Source organism: Delphinus delphis, chromosome 8 (assembly GCF_949987515.2).
Source record: "Delphinus delphis chromosome 8, mDelDel1.2, whole genome shotgun sequence".
Classification (NCBI taxonomy): Eukaryota; Metazoa; Chordata; class Mammalia; order Artiodactyla; family Delphinidae; genus Delphinus; species Delphinus delphis.
The window spans coordinates 41398076-41418501 of record NC_082690.1 but is presented as its reverse complement, the minus strand read 5'-3'; the positions used below and the strand labels follow the sequence as shown (position 1 = coordinate 41418501).

General features: G+C 40.2%; 1 protein-coding gene across 1 annotated transcript in view; it reads left to right on the top strand.

Moving 5' to 3' along the window:
* DEUP1 (deuterosome assembly protein 1) overlaps positions 1 to 17975 on the top strand; it is a 103774-nt gene extending 85799 nt beyond the window's left edge. The window contains exons 14-15 of the mRNA XM_060017233.1: positions 1838 to 1952; positions 17098 to 17975. Of these exons, the coding sequence (XP_059873216.1) occupies positions 1838 to 1952; positions 17098 to 17274 (292 nt within the window). The 3' untranslated portion in view covers positions 17275 to 17975. The remainder of the gene's footprint in view (positions 1 to 1837; positions 1953 to 17097) is intronic.
* The last annotated feature ends 2451 nt before the right edge of the window (positions 17976 to 20426 follow it).

Genomic DNA, 20426 nt, shown 5'->3' with positions numbered 1-20426 from the left:
TGTGAGAGTGTATTAAAAGCCTTCTGAAATAATTTTTAAGATAGCTTTTAAATTGATATTCTTAGCGTGTTTTTGCAAGGTAGTTTTATGAAGTATTTGAATAACTGTATTCTAGAAGAACAACTTAGATATAAAGATGATTTAAAGCAAAAGTACTTTACTTCATAATGTAGTGTTTCCTTTCAATTTCTACATTTTATTGATCTTACAATAAAGAGAATGTTCACACATAAATTTTAGTAGTTAAGACCGTAAAATTGTATCTATACATCCAAAGCCAAATGGATAATTGAGATAATTATTTAGATAATTTAAGACAAATAATACTTTCCCTGAATTCTCTGTATAATTGAGATTATAGAGAGACGTATATTTCTTGAACCACTTCTATAATTATCTTATTTTTTCCCCACTGTGCTTTGAAGTATAGATGGTAGCCTCATTCAAATTAAAAGGTTCAGCTGAAGATTCTGTGCAGATGTACTAGGCAATTGTTGTAATTCTATTTGAATTGTGGGATGTTTCATTTTATTGTGCACATCATAAACCATGTTATTTCAGTTTAATTTGCTGTTCTGTTTCCATGGTAATTATGGTTTGGAAGAATGGATTTTAAAAAAAGATCTATTTCAAGATAAGTAAAAATGTAAAGCATGTTGTGTTTGTTTTTATGTACCAATTTACAGATGCCTCACTTGCTTTTTATTGCTATTTGTATGCATAGCTTTGAAAATGTTTGCATAATAAAAAACAAGTTTATATAGATAGTCTTTGGATAAGAACAGAGGAAAAGAATGTAACTTTTTTGAACGGTGTGAAGTTAAAATATGAAGACTTTGAAAATGGTTAATCAATACCTGTGGAGAATTTGAATTATTAGTAAAAATAAATAATTTTAAATTCAGGGGGTTTTTATGTTTTCATGGTCTTTGATGATTTTGATTAAATTTAAACCCCATTTTCATGAATTAAGGTTCAGAAAAAATATTTATCTAGCTCCAAACAGCCCCTACTGTTAGGACCTTTTTGTGTAAAATTTTAGGGTAAGTTGGTTTGTTTCTTTGTTTCATTATTCATTTGTTTAGTCAGCATACCAAAATTTAAAATCTCACTGGTATTTTGTTCAGTCTCATCTTCTACCCCATATCTTAGCACAAACAGCAAATTCTATACTGCGCCTTTCATCAAATTGTGGAGTTCAATTCTCATAACAACCTTTTTTTATAAATGAAAAAATTAAGGTCACAGAAAGATATAGTCACCTGCTCAAGGTCATACAACTAAGGGTGGAGGAGTTCAGGAGATGATGTAAATTGAAAACATGCTATAAATTATTAAGCTCCTTAGAAATTAGAATTATTATTATACAGAGACGTATTAGCATCAAAAAAAAAAAAAAGGAATAACTCTGCTAAGAAAGCCAGTGAGGTTAAGTGAAATAGAAAATTAAAGAAAAAAGAGTACCTATTTAGAACTGTCAAGGGCAGCCGTGTTAACTGTTTTGAAATTTTTCTCAAACTGTTTTAATATTATTTAATTAAATGGCCAAGAGATAAAACAGTAAAACACAGAAAGGGAAAAAACGTAGGCAATAAGAATGGCAGAATATTTTTTAACAATTATAAAAGTTTTCTGCTTCATTATTAATTGTTCTAAGTCTTTTAAGTGGAATAGAAATTATCAGCAAAATTATTTTCCAAGAAATACCCAGATAACAAGCACAAACGTTTTGTTGTGTTTTCCTCACAGTTAGATATCAGAGAAATTTAAATCCTTAGCCCCATAAATAAGCAGGTGTCCTTGGGAGCAATAACGCCAACCAGTCCTTCTCTTTTAGATTTAGCCACGATCGTGAGCCAAACAGAAGTGCAACACCTTCGTTGCCACTTTCGCCATTTCAAACCAAAGAAATGACAAGTCCTTTGGTTAGTGATGATGAAGTATTCCCAATGGTGAGTTGCTGATTATTGGTTATTGTTTTTTTTCCTTTATAGGGTGATTACTCTTACACTGATACTGATATACTGATGTGTACATAGTGGTTAAAAAAAAAACATTGCTCCTTGAATAGGACTCCAAGATGGGTCTTGTGAATCATCTGGCCATGACTACCTATAGAAGGAAAGGATTCATAATGTTTCATGAAGTATTTCACTTCTAGAACAAGCCAGAATTACTGGTGACTTTTTTTTAAAAAAAAATGCAAGTCACCTCTGCACATTCTAAGACCCCTCAAAGATCTGTATATTTTAAAGAGCTACAAGTGATTTTTTGTGCCTGTTTTTTTTTTTTAAAAAAAAAAAAACTCTTTTATTGACTCTGACATACATACAGAAACATGTGCAAATCAGAATTGGACAGCTTGATGAATTATTGAAAAGGGAACACAGCAGTGTAACTACCACCCAAGTAATAAAAAGAGCATTAGTTGTACTCCAGAGGCTCCCTTCTGTGCCCTTCCAGTCACTCTGATTCGCTCCCAAGATAACCACTGTCTTGACCTTTAACTTCGTAAATTAGTTGTGGCCATTTGTAAATTTTATATAAATGGTATTACACTATATGTGTTCTTTTGTATAGCTTCCCTTGCTCAACATTGTTTCAACATTGTTTGATGAGAGTCATCACCCATATTGTTGGCTGTAGCTTATCCCTTTTTGTTTCTCTATAGTATTACATTGTATATAAATACTATATATAATGATAGTGTTATATAATGATACTGATACAATTTATCCATTCTACTATTGACAGATATTTGAATTATTGCTGTTTGGGGCAATTACAAATACTGCTTCTAAAAACATTCTTGCAAGTGTCCTTTGGTGCACATGTGTACATATTTCCATTGGATCTATATCTAAGAGTGGAATTGCTAGGTTATAGAATATGCGTAAGGTCAGCTTTAGCAGGTACTGTCAAGCTGTTTTCCTAACTGTTTGAGTCAGTTCATATCCCTACAAGTAGTGTGTGAGTATTCTCCTTTTCTATATTCTAACAGTTGGTGTTATTGGTCTTAATTTTAACTTTTATGGTCAGTGTGTAGCAACATCTTATTGTGATTTTAATTCTTGTTTCCTGGTGACTCAATGAGGTGAGCACCTTTTCATAAATTTATTGGCTATTTTGATATCCTCCTTTGTAAAGTATCTGTTTGATTTTCTTGCCTAATTTTCTATTGGATTCTCTTTATTCTTCTTGATTTATAGGAGTTCTTGGTATATTCTAGATATAAGCCCTTTGTTGAGTATACGTATTGCAAGTATCTTCTCCCACTCTTGCTTGCCTCTTCCCTTAATGGAATGTTTTGATAACCAGAAGTTCCTAATTTTAATACATTCGTACTTATGAATCTTTTCCTTTATGCTTCATATTTTTGGTGTCCTATTTAAAGCTTTTGCCTGTCCCAAAGTTATAAAAGATACTATCCTATGTTATCTTTCGGAAGCTTTGACTCTTTATTTTTTACTTAAGTATACACCTGGAATTAATTTTTTGCATATAGTGCAAGGTATGACCTCAGTCCCTTTTCCCATGGAAATATTCAATTGAATTTATACATGTTTTCCAGTTCTGTAGATTCTTTGACTTTTCTATATTCAGAATCAAAATAATGATAGTTAGACTTCCTACTTTCAAATCTTTATACCTTTCTTTTCTTCTTCTTGCCTTATTGTACACTAGGACCTCTAGTAAATGTTCAGTAGTAAAAGTGGTATTGCCAGCATCTTTCTCTTATTTTCAATTGCAAAGGGAAAGCATTCAATATGTCATCATTGTACATAATATTTGCTATATATATTTTGTAGGTTCCTTTTAAAAGATTAAGAACGTTCCTTTTATTCCTAGGTTGCTAACTTTGTTTTCACGAGTTGATATTGAATTTATCAAATGCTTTTTCCACTGCTATTGAAATGACCATATAATTTCTCCTTTGCCCTGTTAATGTGGTGTTTTTTTCTTGACGTTAGATTGTTAACCCAACTTTGAATTCTTAGAATAAACACACTTGATTACTGGCTTTGGTCTGTTCATATTGGTTTAGAATTTTTGCTTTATGTTCATGAGAAAAATTAGTCTGTAATGTTTCTTTGTTGTCTTTGTCAAGAATTGGTATCATGTTTTGCTGACCTCATAAAACAGGTGGGAAGGGTTTTAAATTTCATATTCCTTTGTTCTTCCTTTTCCCTGACTCTCTGTGTTGGTTTCTCTGCATAAGATAAAGAGCCACCTCTCCCAGCCTTGAGGAAGTGGTCTCATGTAGGTTAATTTCAGTTTTATTATTTTTCTGTTCTTGGATTTTCATTTGATTTTTCTTTTTAGTTTCCAGTTCTTTGCTGAAATTTTCTACCTTGTGATTTGATTTACTGAACATAATCACATATTTTTAAAAGATATGTAGGTTTTTCACCTCAGAAACTAGTAGTACTCTTAGCAGTTACCTTTGCTTATATTCAAAGTGTATTATGTAATTTTTCAGTGCCTCTCCATGATATAGCACTATTAGATACAAATTATAAAAACAAACAATAACAAAAAATCCCAGAAAATGTTTAAACTGGTTAGGCATCCCATGAGTACTTTTCTGCTTTTCTGGAATCTATCACCTTCTTTGGGAGAGACTGGTAGTAAGATTTAAGCTATTGTGGAAGAAGAAGACGTAAATCCATTAACTTTGGATGTTTTAGAGATCTCTATAGCCCTGAAATGCTCTTTTGTTTCATCTCAACATAAAATGCCAAAATTATCTGAACAGAACAAAATTCCATAACAATAAAGTAAAGTAAATAAATTTCCTCATTTAAGCTAAGGGAACATCTAAGGGGACTTAGCAAATTTTGATCAACAAAACTTTGATCTTTAAGTACTCCAAAGTAAGCACATACTCTAGTCCAGCAAGAGAAAAAAAAGGGATAAACTGCTAAATCCTTCATTGTTCTAATATCAGATGATTTTAGGATTTTAGGATGATTTGTCTCTGCTCAAATATCACCTCATCAGAAACACCTGCACAGCTACCCTACAGTAGCACCTGCCTTGTAGACTCCCTGTCCCCTCATCCTATTTTTTGTTTTTCCATAGCACTTTACCATAAGATATTTTGTTTGTTTGCCTCCCTCTTCTAGAACTTAAGCTCCATTAAAGTAGGATTTTTTTTTTCTATTTTTGTTTACTGTTTTAACCCCAACACCTAAAACAGTGCCTGGCACTAGCAGGCACAAAAAGCATTCAAGAGTGTTGTATAACTTAAAACGGGGTTTCTTTCCACCTCTAAAATTCTACATTATTCCTTTGAGGAGTTCATAACTACAGAGTCAACCAGGAAAGAAAATTCTCTACTGTTGTAGGTCTGGGCACAGGGAACTTAAGATGTGATGGTGGCCCTAGAATTTCCTGAAAGACATAGCCCAGCCCACCGTTCTGGGTCCAGTGATTTCCATCCACTGCTGCATTTTTACTTCTACACCAATACTGCTCCTACTCAGACCACCAGTGACATCCTAGTTGTTAATTAAATACACAGTTTAAAGAACTCATCTTCCTTAATCCTTTTCTCCTGATACTCTTATGTTCTCTGACTTCTAAGATGCTGTTCTCCACTGATTCCCCTACTGCCTTTCTGGTTACTCTTTCCCAGTCTGCTTCCAAGGTTCTCCCTCCTATACCTGTCCCTTAAATACTAGAGTTCATCATTCACTCAGTCACTGATAAAATAAACATGTATTAAGCGCTCACTGTATGGCAGGTTCTGTTCTAAACACATCTTTGATGAGACAGACAAGTCTATAGACTGGTGAAAAATGAGGAGAACTCCATCAATGGGTGAATGGATAAACAAAGAGTGGTATGTATACATGGTTTGATACTATTCGGTCACAAAAAGGAGTAAAGTACTGATACATGCTATAATGTGGATGAACCTGGATAATATTATGCTACGTGAAGGAAGCCAGACACAAAAGGTCATATATTATATGATTCCATTTATACAAAATGCCCAGAATAGGTAAATACATAGAAACAGAATGAAGGTTGGTGGTTACCAGGAGTAAAGGGGGAGGGAGGATTAAGGAGCAGTGGCTTTATGGCTATAGAGTTTCCTTTTGGGACGATGAAAATATTTTGGAACTAGATAGAGGTGTTGTTCATTTTGAAATGGTTAATCTTATTTTATGTGCATTTTATCTCAAAAAAGAGGGAACAGTTAATGACTAGAAACAAATGAACAAGTAAGAAAATATCAAAAAGTTATAAATCCTATAAAAAATGATGAAAAGAAAGCAGACGATGTGATAGGAAGTGATGAGAGTATGGGGGATGACTTTAGGTTGAGTGGCCAGGAAAATGATTACTGAGGAGGGGACGTTTAGGATGAGACCTAAATAACAAAAAAAGATCCAGCCTTGCAAAGATCTGGAAGTAGAGCACTTCGGGCAGAGGGAACCACTGGTGCAAATCTGTATGGCAGGAAGAAGTTTGGTAAGTTTGAGAAGCAGAAAAAGGGAAGGGGGTGGTCTGGAGCTTAGAAGGACAGAGAGAGAATGTAATGAAATGGGGACAGAGAAATAGGCAGGGGAAGTCCAGGTATGTAGAGACTGTAGGCCATGGGAAGGAATTTGGATTTTATTTTAAAGCAATGGGAAGCCATGGGAAAGTTGCAAGTGGGGGAGTATATGATCTGTTTAAAAATTTTTAAGAGATCCATTGGACTGCCAAATAAAGAATAAACTATAAATTATAGATGGGCAAAGGTAGAAGTGGGGAGAACAATTGTCAGCCTATTTCAGTAGTCGAAGCAAGGGATGATGCTGCTGGCTTGGGAACGGTGGAGGTGGAACCACATGTTAGATCCAGGAAATGTTTTGGAGAGATCAGACTTGACAGTGGATTGGCTATGGGAGCGAGGGAAAGAGAGGACTCAAAGATGACTCCTAGGATCTCAGCCTGAGCCTCAGGTAGATGCTCATATCACTCTCTGACATGGAAGGCTAGGAAGGAGCCAGGGTTAGAGGAGAAAATCATGATTTCTAGGTTAGACATTTAAATTTAAAGTGTTTATTAAACATTCAAATGGAGATATTAAATAGGCAATAGATATGTGAATCTGGTAATCAAGGAAGAGATCAGAGCTGGAAATAAAATATGGGAGTAATCAGCATAAGGCTGATACTTAAATCTATCAGACTGGTTGATAATACTTAAAAGAGTATAAATGGAAAAGTTGTCCCAAGACAGAGCCTTAGACCATAACATTTAGTGGTCCAATGGGCATCTTCAAGGAGAGGAGGAAAGTTTGATGGTGAAAGAGGTGGGGTGGGACCCAGGGAGGGATGCGGTTCATTTGTAGAAGCAAAGTCATTAAGCAGGTAAGAAGAAATAGAATCCACAGTGTAGGTAGAAGGAAGACTCTGAAACAGAGTATGGCCTAAAATATGGCTCCAGGTGCAAGTGGTGTGGTGAGATGAAGGAGTTTCCACCTGAGAAAGAGGCAAGGCCACAATGCCATGAGTGAGAAAGTGAACATACTAGGGAAGTGCAGTAGAATGGCCAGGAAGTGCTAACTAACCATTTGAATTTGTGGTCATGAATTTCAAGTGAAACCAGTCCCTACAGTAATGTAATTTCTCCTCCATCCACCTGCCCAGCATTCAGTTGCTCAGGTACAGGCATGGTGCAGGCAGTTTAATTAGGCCTGGGTTTTACCAAATACCTAGGATAAAGCCAGGATATAGGGAGGGACAAGTTGCTGAATGGTTATCATAATGGATATGGAATATGAGCAGAGTTAGAAAAGAAGGAAGATATGAGAAAGTGGGAATACTAGACTAAGGCAGATGGAAGGATAATAGGTGGGTTGCATAAAATCTTTATTAGTAAGTAATGCAGTTATCACTGATGACAATGTCAAGAATATGACCACGGGAGTGGGTGCCTGAAATGAAGTGTTCCCCTACGTTTTCCTCTAGGAGTTTTATAGTATCTGGTCCTACATTTCGGCCTTTAAACCATTTTGAGTTTATTTTTGTATATGGTGTTAGAGAATCTTCTAATTTCATTCTTTTACCTGTAGCTGCCCACTTTTCCCAGCACCACTTATTGAAGAGATGGTCTTTTCTCCATCATATATTATTGCCTCCTTTCTCATAGAGTAATTGACCATAAGTGCATGGGTTTATTTCTGGGATTTCTGTCCTGTTCCATTGATTTATGTGTCTGTTTTTGTGCTAGTACCATACTGTTTTAATTACAGTAGCTTTGTAGTACAGTTTGAAGTTAGGGATTATGAGTCCTCCAGCTCCATTCTTCTTTCTCAAGATTGTTTTGGCTATTTGGGGACTTTTGTGTTTCCATACAAATTTAAAAATCCTTTGTTCTAGTTCTGTGAAAAATGCCACTAGTAATTTGATAGGGATTGCATTGAATCTATAGATTGCCATGAGTAGTACGGTCATTTTTAATATTGATTCTTCCAATCCAAGAACATGGTATATCTTTCCATCTGTTTGTGTGGTCTTCAATTTCTTTCATTAGTGTCTTATAGCTTTTGGAGTACAGGTCTTTTGCATCCTTATGTAGGTTTATTCCTAGGTATTTTATTCTTTTTGATGTGATGGTAAATGGAATTGTTTCCTTAATTTTCTTTCTGATATTTTCTTGTTAATGTATAGAACTGCAACAGATTTCTGTATATTAATTTTGCATCCTACAACTTTACCAAATTCATTGATGAGCTCCAGTAGTTTTCTAGTAGCGTCTTTAGGACTTTCTATGTATAGCATCATGTCATCTGCGAACAGTGACAGTTTTACTTCTTTCCAATTTGAATTCCTTTTATTTCTTTTTCTTCTCTGATTGCTGTGGCTAGAACTTCTAAAACTATGTTGAATAAAAGTGGCAAGAGTGGACATCCTTATCTTGTTCCTGATCTTAGAGGGAATGCTTTCAGCTTTTCACCATTGAGTATGATGTTAGCTGGGGGTTTGTCTGTATGGCCTTTATTAATATTGAGGTATGTTCCCTCTATGCCCACTTTCTGGAGAGTTTTTATCATAAATGAATGTTGAACTTTATTAAAAGCTTTTACTGCATTTATTGAGATGATCATATGGTTTTTCTCCTTCAATTTCTTAATATGGTGTATCACACTGATTGATTTGTATATATTGAAGAATCCTTGCATCCCTGGGATAAATCCCACTTGATCCTTTTAATGTGTTGTTGGATTCTGTTTGCTAGTATTTTGTTGAGAATTTTTGCTTCTATGTTCATCAGTGATATTGGTCTGTAATTTTCTTTTTTTGTGATATCTTTTTCTGGTTTTGGTATCAGGGTGATGGCCTCACAGAATGAGTTCAGAAGTGTTCCTTCCTCTGCAGTTGTTTGGAATAGTTTCAGAAGGATAGGTCTTAACTCTTCTCTAAATGTTTGATATAATTCACCTGTGAAGCCATTTGGTCCTAGACTTTTTTTGTTGGAAGTTTTAAAATTACTGATTTAATGTCAGTACTGGTAATTGGTCTGTTCATATTTTCTATTTCTCAGTGTTGGGAGATTGTATCAATACCTTTCTAACAATTTGTCCATTTCTAGGTTGTCCATTTTATTGGTACATAGTTGCTCATAGTAGTCTCTTATGATCTTTTGTATTTATGTTGTGTTGGTTGCATTGTAACTTCTGCTTTTTCATTTCTAAGATTTGGGTCCTCTCTTTTTTCTTGATGAGTCTGGCTAAAAAAAATGTATCAATTTTATTTATCTTTTCAAAGACCCAGCTTTTAATTTAATTGATCTTTTCTATTTTTTTTAGTCTCTATTTCATTTATTTCTACTTTGATCTTTATGATTTCTTTCCTTCTACTAACTTTTTGCTTTGTTTGTTCTTCTTTCTCTAGTTGCTTTAGGTGTAAGGTTAGGTTGTTTATTTGGGATCTTCTTGTTTCCTGAGGTAGGATTGTATTGCTATAAACTTCCCTCTTAGAACTGCTATTGCTGCATCCCAGATGTGTTGGATTGCTGTGCTTTCCTTTCCATTTGTCTCTAGATATCTTTTTTATTTCCTCTTTGATTTCTTCAGTGATCCATTGGTTGTTCAGTAGCATATTGTTTAGCCTCCATGTTTGTGCTTTTTGCAATTCTTTTTCTTGTAGTTGATTTCTAGTCTTATAACGTTGTGATCAGAAAAGATGCATGATTTGATTTCAGTTTTCTTAAATTTACCAAGGTTTGTTTTGTGGCCTAGGATGCGATCTATCCTGGAGAATGTTCCATGTGCACTTGAAGAGAATGTGTATTCTGCTGCTTTTGGGTGGAATGCTCTATAAATATCAATTAAGTCCATTTAGTCTAATGTGGTATTTAAGACCTGTGTTTCCTTATTGATTTTGTCTGGATGATCTGTCCATTGATGTAAGCAGGGTGTTGAAGTCCCTCACTATTAGTGTATTACTGTAAATTTCTTTTATGTCTGTTAACATCTGCCTTATATATTGAGGTGCTCCTATGTTGGGTGCATATATATTGACAATTGTTATATCTTCTTCTTGGATTGATCCTTTGATCATTATGTAGTGTCCATCTTTGTCTCTTTAACAGCCTTTATTTTAAAGTCTATTTTGTCTGATATAAGTACTGCAACTCTGGCTTTCTTTTGATTTCCATTTGCATAGAGTATCTTTTTCCATCCCCCCACTTTTAGCCTGTATGTGTCTCTAGAACTGAAGTGGGTAACTTATAGGCAGCAAATATACAGGTCTTGTTTTGGTATCCATTCAGCCAGTGTGTGTATTTTAGTGGAGCATTTAATCCATTTACATTTAAGGTAATTATTGATATGTATGTGCTTATTGCCATTTTGTTAATTGTTTTTGTAGGTCTTTTTTTTTTTTTCCTTTTCTTCGTTTGTTCTCTTCTTTTGTGATTTGATTACTATCTTTAGTGTTATGTTTGGATTCCTTTTTCTTTTTTGTGTGTTTATCTATTATAGATTTTTCATTTGTAGTTACAATGAGGTTTTGGTATAGCAGTCTACATATATACATGATTGTTTTAAATTGCTAATCTCTTAATTTCAGATGCATTTTAAATGCCTTGCATTGGTACTCTCCTTCCCTCATGATTACTGTTTGTGTTTTTGTTGTTGTTGTTGTTTGTGGTACGCGGGCCTCTCACTGTTGTGGCCTCTCCCGTTGCGGAGCACAGGCTCCGGATGCGCAGGCTCAGCGGCCATGGCTCACGGCACAGCCGCTCCACGGCATGTGGGATCTTCCCAGACCGGGGCACGAACCCGTGTCCCCTGCATTGGCAGGGAGACTCTCAACTACTGCACCACCAGGGAAGCCCAATTACTGTTTTTGATATCATATTTTACATCTAATTGTTTTGTGTATCCCTTAACTGCTTATTGTGGATATAGACAATTTTACTACTTTTGTCTTTTAACCTCCCTACTAGCTTTGTGTGTGGATGATTTCCTAGGTTTTCCTTTACTGGTGAGGTTTTTCCTTCCATAATTTTCTTGTTTCTAGTTGTGGCCTTTCTTTTTTGCCTAGAGAAGTTCCTTTAATATTTGTTGTAAAGCTGGTTTGGTGATACTGAATTCTCTTAGCTTTTGTTTGTCTATAAAGCTTTTGATCTCTCCATCCAATCTGAATGAGAGCCTTGCTGGGTAGAGTATTCTTGATTGTAGGTTTTTCCCTTTCATTATTTTAAATATATTGTGCCACTTCCTTCTGAACTGCAGAGTTTCTGCTGAAAAATCAGCTGATAGCCTTATGGGGATGCCCTTGTATGTTATTTGTTGCTTTTCCCTTGCTGCTTTTAGTATTCTCTCTTTAGTTTTTTTTCATTTTGGTTACTGTGTGTCTTAGTGTACTCCTCTGTGGCTTAATCCTGTATGGGAGTCTCTGCATTTCCTGGACTTAGGTAACTATTTCCTTTTCCAGGTTAGGGAGGTTTTCAGCTATTACCTCTTCAGATATTTGCCTGGGCACTTTCTCTCTCTTCTTCTGGGACCCCTATAATGTGAATATTAGTGCACCTGATGTTGTCCCAGAGGTCTCTTAAACTGTCCTCATTTCTTTTCATTCTTTTTTCTGTTCGGCAACAGTGATGTCTACTACTCTGTCTTCTAGCTCACTGATCCATTCTTCTGAATCATTTATTCTATTATTGATTCCTTCTAGTGTATTTTTCATTTGAGTTATTATATTCTTCATCTCTGTTTGGTTGTTCTTTATGTTTTCTAACTCTTAGTTAAAAAATTCTAACTTCTTGCTCTGTGCATCCATTCTCCTCCTGAGTTCTTTGATCATCTTTATGATCATTACTCTGAACTCTTTCTCGGGTAGATTGACTATCTCCATATCACTTAGTTCTTCTTCTAAAGATTTATCTTGTCTGGAACATACTCCTCTACCACCTCATTTTGTCTAAGTTGCTATTTGTATTTTTATGTGTGTGGTTGGTAAGTTAACGTTTCTCGACCTTGGAGAAGGCATCCTATGCATCCGAGCAGTGCACCCACGGTATATGCTCTAGGGGTTCCCCCTAAGAGGGCTGGGTGGGTCCTCCTCTTATGACAGGCTATGTGGGTGGTCTGGTAGGCTTGGTTGGCCCCTAGTCTGGTTGGTTGCCAGGCCCTGCCTTGCGCAGTTGCTGCTGGCTGCAGTTTAGTGGGGCCTGGTCACGAGGCGGCTGGTTGTGGAATCCTAGGGGGCCCTGGGGCTCGTGCTCACTGGTGGGTGGAATCAGGGTCCCAAAGACTGAGGCTGTCGCCAACTCACTGGCAGGTAAAGCCAGATCCTGGGGTTAGTGCTGGAATAGTGGCAGGGAGAGCTGGTTCCTAGAGTCTGGCTGCAGGGCCCTGGGATCCCAGAGCTCATTTCAGATCACTGCGGGGGGAGGCAGTTGTCTGTGGGGTCCAAGATGTCTGGAAGGTTGCGTTGGCCTGCTACTGGGCACGGCCAGGGCCCAGCTAGTCCCAGGAGGCCCGCATTGTGGGATTGTAGTTTTCTTGCTTCTGGTGTCTGCTCTGTGGTGGGTGAGGCTGATCTAGAGGTTTGTACAGGTTTCCTGGCAAGAGGGGCCAGTGCCTGCCCACTGGTAGGTAGAGTTGGGTCTTGGCCCTCTGGTGGGCTGGGCCCTGTCTAGGGGTGTGTCCACAGGCAGCTGTGGGTTCTTTAGTCTGTAGGCAGCCTGTCTGCTGATGGGTAGGGCTGTGTTCCTGCACACTTAGTGGTTTGGCCTGAAGCACCCCAGCACTGGAGCCTGCAGGCTGTTGGGTGGGGCCTGGTCTTGGTGCTACTGATCCAAGATGTCAGTTGTCAGGACTGTTCATGCAGTTGAATGTTTCCCGGTATGTCTGACACCAGTGTCTTTGTCCCCAGGGTTAGCCACAGCCACTCCTTACCTCTCCAGGAGACTCTCCAAGGTCAGCAGGTAGATCTGACCCAGGCTCTTATCAAATTACTACTTTTGCCCTGGGTCCTGGTGCACGTGAGATTTTGTGTGAGCCCTTTAAGAGTGAAGTCTTTATTTCCCCTAGTCTTGTGGGGCTCCTGCAGTTAAGCCCTGCTGGCCTTCAAAGCCAAATGCTCTGGGGGCTCCTCTTCCCAGTGCTGGAACCCCAGGCTGGGGAGCCTGATGTGGGGCTCAGGACTCTCACACCTGTGGGAGAACCTCTGCAATATAATTATTCTCCCATTTGTGAGTCGCCCACCTGGGAGGGTATGGGATTTGATTATATCGCAAGTCCCATCTTGTTGTGGTTCCTTCTTTATGCCTTTCATTGTAGAAGATCTTTCCTGGAAGGTTCCAGTCTTTTTCTTCGATGGTGGTTCTGCAGACAGTTGTGATTGTGATGTGCCTGTGAGAGGAGGTGAGCTCAGGGCCTTTCTACTCTGCCATCTTCTTGGCTGGTGCTCTGGGCCCTGTGTCAATCAGTCACTGCCTCTGAGAAGAGGGGGGAATAGTAACTTCCCAGGTGAGGCGGGAGGCTCCAGTTTAGCCACAGGCAGATCTCCAGAGAAGTGGCCAGCTCTGAGCCGTTAGCAGCCAAAACCCGCAGCAGCTGGAGGATAGATGCACCAGCCTGGTGAAGGGATCCAGGTAGAGCACCAGCGGCATCCACTGCGGTCCACTTCTTGAACCACTCAGAGTCATGTGCTTTTCATGTTGTTCATTCCATTCAGGCATAGCTTCTCCAAGATTCTGGCTGGTTATAATTTCTGGGAAAATTTACAGAGGAGGGTTGGTAGAGCAAACTACAGCCCTTGATGCTGTCTCAAGGGCTTGACTGATACTCATCATCTCCTCACCCACTCTAGGTTCCCGCCTCCCTCAGCTGGTACTTCTGTTGGTCCAGGTGGCTTGCCTTGTGGCATGAGCCCCTGGTTCCCGTGCCCTTATCAGGATGTGGTTTGTCATCTACACTTAAATCTGGGCATGAGAGCACCAAAAGACCACCTCAGTGGATTACCCGAGTTCCAAACCTATTCCTCACTGCTTCCATCATGTAGTAGTAGCCTTACCTCTTCATGATGCTTGGGGTCAGTTCCCGCCGCCAGTATAGTCCCTCTTTTCTGTGCCTCTGATCTGTCAGCATGAGGAGGCCAAAGTGAGTAGGTACAGCCAAAGCTTTACGTTTAGGGAGACTCTTACAGTCTCACTTGGCGAGAGGCATTGCTCCTCTGAGACCAAAGACCTGTAGACCAACCAGACAGAGACAGAAGGAACAAGTTCTCCAAGAGGGCCAACAGAGAGTGAAGCCATTCCTACATCCTCCCTTCTGTTCCCAGATCACTGTTACGAACACAGCAGCCTATAACAGCCATTGGTTTAAAGTCTCTACCATACGCTGAAGAATGGCACCCCATCCACGCGGGATATGATTTCCAAGCTAATTCCTCAGCTGTGCCTTCAAGAAGCCTATCAGGCTAGCATCCTCTGGAGACACTTCGTGCTGTATGTGGTAGAACCAGTAGATACCCGGTCACGCCCTCACTGCCATACTCCTCTGCTGTAAAGTAGGCTCGTTTATTATTAATCAGGATCTCATGTCAGTAAATCAGTTACTCTGTGAGCCCTCGGATAGTGGTGCTGACCGAGGCCCTGCAGGCAGGAAAGGCAAATTATAGGATACACATCAGTTCTGGTAAGGATAACACATTGCCCTTTCCAAAGTGTAAGGGACCTGATGTAATCTAATTGCCACCGAGAGGCTGGCTGATGTCCTTGAGGGACGGTGCCACATCAGAAGCTCAGCTTTGGCCTCTACTGCAAGCAGATCAGCCATTCAACAGGAACAGCAGCTAGATGAACCTGGGTAAAAGGGAGATGGTGCTGTTCGGCCCATGCATGATTTCCACTGGAGTGGTCAAGGACAGAAGCTAGATCAAGTCATCCTGTCTACTTCTTAGATGCTCTGTCTCAACCGGGGCGCACTAGCGTGACAGGAACTGTTCTGCAAATAGTATACAGTTTTCTGCAGCAGATGGCATGGCCTTGCTGCAGAATCTCAAGGGTTTGTAACACAACTCCCTGCCGAACCTTGCCAAAGGCTCCACAGAGCACTCTTCTCTATGAGAAATTCGTCTAGTATGAGAGCTGCTAAGTCATTTCACCCAACTAGCAGGACTGCTTTGCCCCCCATTCCCAACTTACTGCAAAGCCCTTTCTTGCTCTGGGCCCTGCTCAAAAACAAACAAAACTGCCTCTGTGTCCACGTAATAAATGAGTCAGGTTATTCCTCCCAAGAGTGGAACATGCTGCCTTCCAAACCTGAAGAGACCTACCAAGCTTTATGCTCCTTTCACAGTGATTAAGAAATGCAAGGTGCATTAATTTGTGCTTAAAAGGAGATGTCCTGACATGTTCCATATCACCAGACACCTACAAACGAAGTGTCAAGCCTTGAATTGCTTCTGGGGTTTACCTTTCACTCTCTGGAGTACCTGTGTCTTTCCAAGCCTTCAACATGCTTGCCAATTCTTGCTCATCAGGGCTTAGCATGATGTTCATGTTACTGTATCATGTTCTATACTCTGCAGTCCGTGGAACGTCCAGGTGGTCCAGGCTCCTTGAGAGTGTATTATGACAGCATCGTTAACATAAAACATCATGTTGGGGCAAGAACATGGATGTGTACTGTCTATCCCGTGAGAATGCTAACTGCTTCTGATCTTCCTCCTTACTGAGTATTAAAAAGAATGCATTTTCCAGATCAACAGCAGCATACCATGTCCCCAAGACTGTGACATTCTACTTCAGTAAAGATGTGATACCTGGCACGGCAGCTACAGTTGGGGCTACTACTTGGATAAGCTGGCAGTACTCCACTGTCATCTGCCACAATCCCTACACTTCTGGCAGAGGCCAGACTTGTGAACTACATCCCCCTATAACAGAGTTCACCTGCATACAGATCGCTGACTCTCCAAACGCTTTATAAAAATCACATTCTTCCCATAAAACAAAAGTTGAAGAAAAGTCTGGGGGGTGCCGCAGAACTAAAAAATGGAAGTACAGATTTCCCCAACTTATTTTTTTTAATTGAACAAATTATTTTGAATGAAACACTGTAAAATTATGGTATCATTGCCCTTTATTCCTCAGCCACACATTGTATGTGTGTGCGTGTGTGTGTGTAAATAAGCACTACACAGGTCACAGTTAACTGAGCACTTCCATACCACATGAAGGGTGGAAGCAGGCACTCATCACTGAAGTGTTCTCAACTGCAGTTGGACAAACAAGATAGCCCAGCATTACGCACCCACCTCCACTATACATCATGCTTTTATCCCACCTCACCTGGCCACCTCCATGCAGCAGCGAGCCCCCTTGAAGCCCAGCCTTAAGTTTCTTTCCTCTATAAGCTTTCTTTGCCCGACTCGACTATACTCTTCACTTGCTGTTTTCGTTCCTTAAGGGTTTCATTAGCAGCAACTGTATTACACTGGTGTAGAGAGTTCAGCTTAAGACACATTATTTCATTAAGAGTTGCAGTGTTCTGTCAGGGGTGAAGCATACCAAGAAATAGGAAAACTTTTTGTAAAAGACCTTGTGTTCCTCATCTAACTTTTCTTTTTCTTTTCTCAGTCGGCCCCAGATACAGCCTTCCCCGCTTCTTTGGCCGCACAGCATTTCTTTCTGGAGGAGGAGAAGCGAGCAAAAGAACTTGAAAAACTTCTGAATACACATATTGATGAACTGCAAAGACACACAGAATTTACTCTTAATAAACACACCAAGCTAAAACAAAACAGACACATATGAGCTTTTAAACTTTTTTATTTGCTTCGCCCACCCCAAGGAAAAAAGCTCTGGCAAAATAGTTACAAAGCTGATTCGTGAAACTGAGAAATTTTGTTCTGTTTTCCTGAGTAAATCATTTCTGTAAGGCAGCTAGAAAATAGTATTTTGTTCAATAAAGCTGTTTGTATTTCTGCATTAACAAACAAATTGTTCAGCTACAGTTACTCTAAAATAAACATGACTTCTCCAAAAGAGATTTTTTTCTCCAGTCTGAGGAATAGTTTGGAATTAAATATGCAGTTTTTTCCCACCTGAATCATGTATACTGAAACCCATTTCCTCTGTAACAACACATGATGAGGGAAAGGGACACGCTATATTGTAAATACAAATGGATCAAGTGCAGCTCTGTTGTACTAGGTTTGAAAACCCAATGATGTTTTGAAATGAATAGCTATGTAAACATCCTAACATTTCTTTTAGGAAAAAAAGATACAGCTTACTGTTGCTGCATTCATCTTTGTAATGTCTCTCTGGTTTTTGTTTGTTTGTTTGTTTTGCGGTACGTGGGCCTCTTACTGTTGTGGCCTCTCCCGTTGCAGAGCACAGGCTTCGGACGCGCAGGCTCAGCGGCCATGGCTCACGGGCCCAGCCGCTCCGCGGCACGTGGGATCTTTCCCAGACCGGGGCACGATCCCGTGTGCCCTGCATCGGCAGGCAGACTCTCAACCACTGCGCCACCAGGGAAGCCCCCTGTCTCTCTGTTTTAACACAAAAGACCTGGAATGTGCTGTTTGCACACTTAAAACATATGTGCCAAATATTAATGCTTTCCTGTTAGTACTAATTATTACTTCATGGACATAAGATAAAGAAACTATAAAGCATTGCTGTTGTTACCTTCTCCTTTGTCGTACCTCTGTTTTAAATACAATTAAAGAATGAGAAATTCTTTGGACTTAAAACATAAATGCCAAGTCTGTAAAGAACAGTAATAGCATGGTGGTGAACAAGGAAACTCAAGTTCCAGATATACAAGCATGATAATCCATCTTTCTTTCTTTAAAAATGACATTTATATAAAGATTACGAAAAATCCCCATGTCATTACTCCAGGTTAAGTCCTACAGTTTTTATAGTTTTCTTTTTCTCTTTGAAGAAACTAAATCTCCACATACGGAAAGATAAGTCACAATGTCCTTAGAGAAGTGTCGTTGCCAAGGGAAATGCAGAGCCCTGTCCACTTCAGCTGAAACAACCACGTGGGTTTGTAGAGCTCTTGACATTTGCAAAAAGCCTTCAGAGAGCATTATTCATTTCAGCCCAAAACAAGTCTGTGCAGTCAGCAAGGCTAGTGTCCTTGTTCCTGGGAATCAAGCTGTTAAGAACTTACTAGAATCACGGTGAGCAAGAGTCAGAAACGCCAGCCTCTGATTCCCAGCTCTGGCTCTTACCACTTCCCAGCATTATGTCTTGTCAGCAAGCAGGTGGTGAGCAGTGCTCTATCCACAGAAGCCATGTTTCATGGCAAAACATCAGAGGGTACAATGACCCACATGAGGAAAATAACCCGTTACCATACCTTTAATTAGAAATTTAGTAATTTCTAGAAATTACTAAAGAAAATAGAAAGAAAATAGAATACTTTTCAGTGTTATCTTTAGAAGACGGGAAGAAAAAGTACGTTTAGGTAAAGGACAGTTCATAAACAAATTCTAAAACCTTTATATCCCTAATGCAAATGCAAACAATGCAAAAATTTAAAGGTACATATCTTTAAAATACACTACGTCTGCATGCTGGATCGAAGACTCTAGACTACAATGATTTTAAAACAACAAAGTCAAGAGAGCCTGAACCTGGAATATGTCCAGGACTCACAGTGCATTTGCCCCTCCAGATTATTCTGTCAAGTCCACAAGCAAACTTCTTTTAAATCACTAGGTTCGGCATTCCTCTTCATACCCACTTTCTTAAAACAGTGGTTTTCAATAGTTTTTGCTTAACAGCAGGATTCAATGTTTGAAAGGAATCATATGCTGAAGCCCAACATATATACAGTCAAGATAAAAAGCAAGCAGCTCTGGTTGAATGTTGAAAGGAGAGGAGTGAGGCCTACCTTCTGCTCCTCCCTTCCCCTCCCCTCCCCCCTCCCCTCCCCCTCCCAGCCCCGCCCCTCTCCCTCCCCTCCCAACCCCTCCCCCCTCCCCTCCCCTCCCCTCCCTCCTCTTCCCCCTCCCCTCCCCTCCCCTCCCTCCTCTTCCCCCTCCCCTCCCCTCCCCTCCCTCCTCTTCCCCCTCCCCTCCCCTCCCCTCCCTCCTCTTCCCCCTCCCCTCCCCTCCCCTCCCTCCTCTTCCCCTCCCCTCCCCTCCCTCCTCTTCCCCTCCCCTCCCCTCCCTCCTCTTCCCCTCCCCTCCCCTCCCCTCCCCTTCCCCTCCCCTTCCCCTCCCCCTCCCCCTCCCAGCCCCTCCCCTCCCCTCCTCTCCCTCCTCTTCCCCCTCCCCTCCCCTCCCCCTCCCCCTCCCAGCCCCTTCCCTCCCCTCCCCGGACCCAGGGAGCTGACAGAGCAGTTGCCCATGTGTTGCTGTGGGAGGGGTCGAAGGAGAGGCAGCTGTGCTGTTACTACCTCAGGACAGAATAGTTTCCTACAGAAACCATGCCATGAAGAGGGTTATAACCCCCTTCATACTACAAAAGTCAGCTTAGCCCATGATTGATCTAAAACACAACGAAAGGAGTAGAAGCAGAGCCGCAGGAGAAGGACCAATCAGGTCACCTAACGCTGGGAGTCAACTCAAAGAGGAGGTGGGACTTGAGTTAACTTTTGCCTTGTAATGGCCTAAATATATACTTTTACTTCTTAATTATCCAGGAGCAAACTGGTTTGAGAATCAACCAAATTTGAAGGAGGGAAGGCTGCTGGAAAAACACAGATAACCCCCAAATGTCAGTTAAAACAAAATGATGGACAGCTCTGGATTATCTGTCAACAGCGCTGCTCTGGCTAAGTGGGACGCAGTCTCCCCAGGACCATGATCCTGAGACAGTGCCCTCCCCTCTGGGAGAGCAATCAGCTCAGCAGCTTGGGCTGCCTAAATAGAGGCCTGCCCTGCGGTGAGTTTGTCTAGATCCCTGCCATGCCTCAACCATGGTTAACCTGACCCAAGCAATCC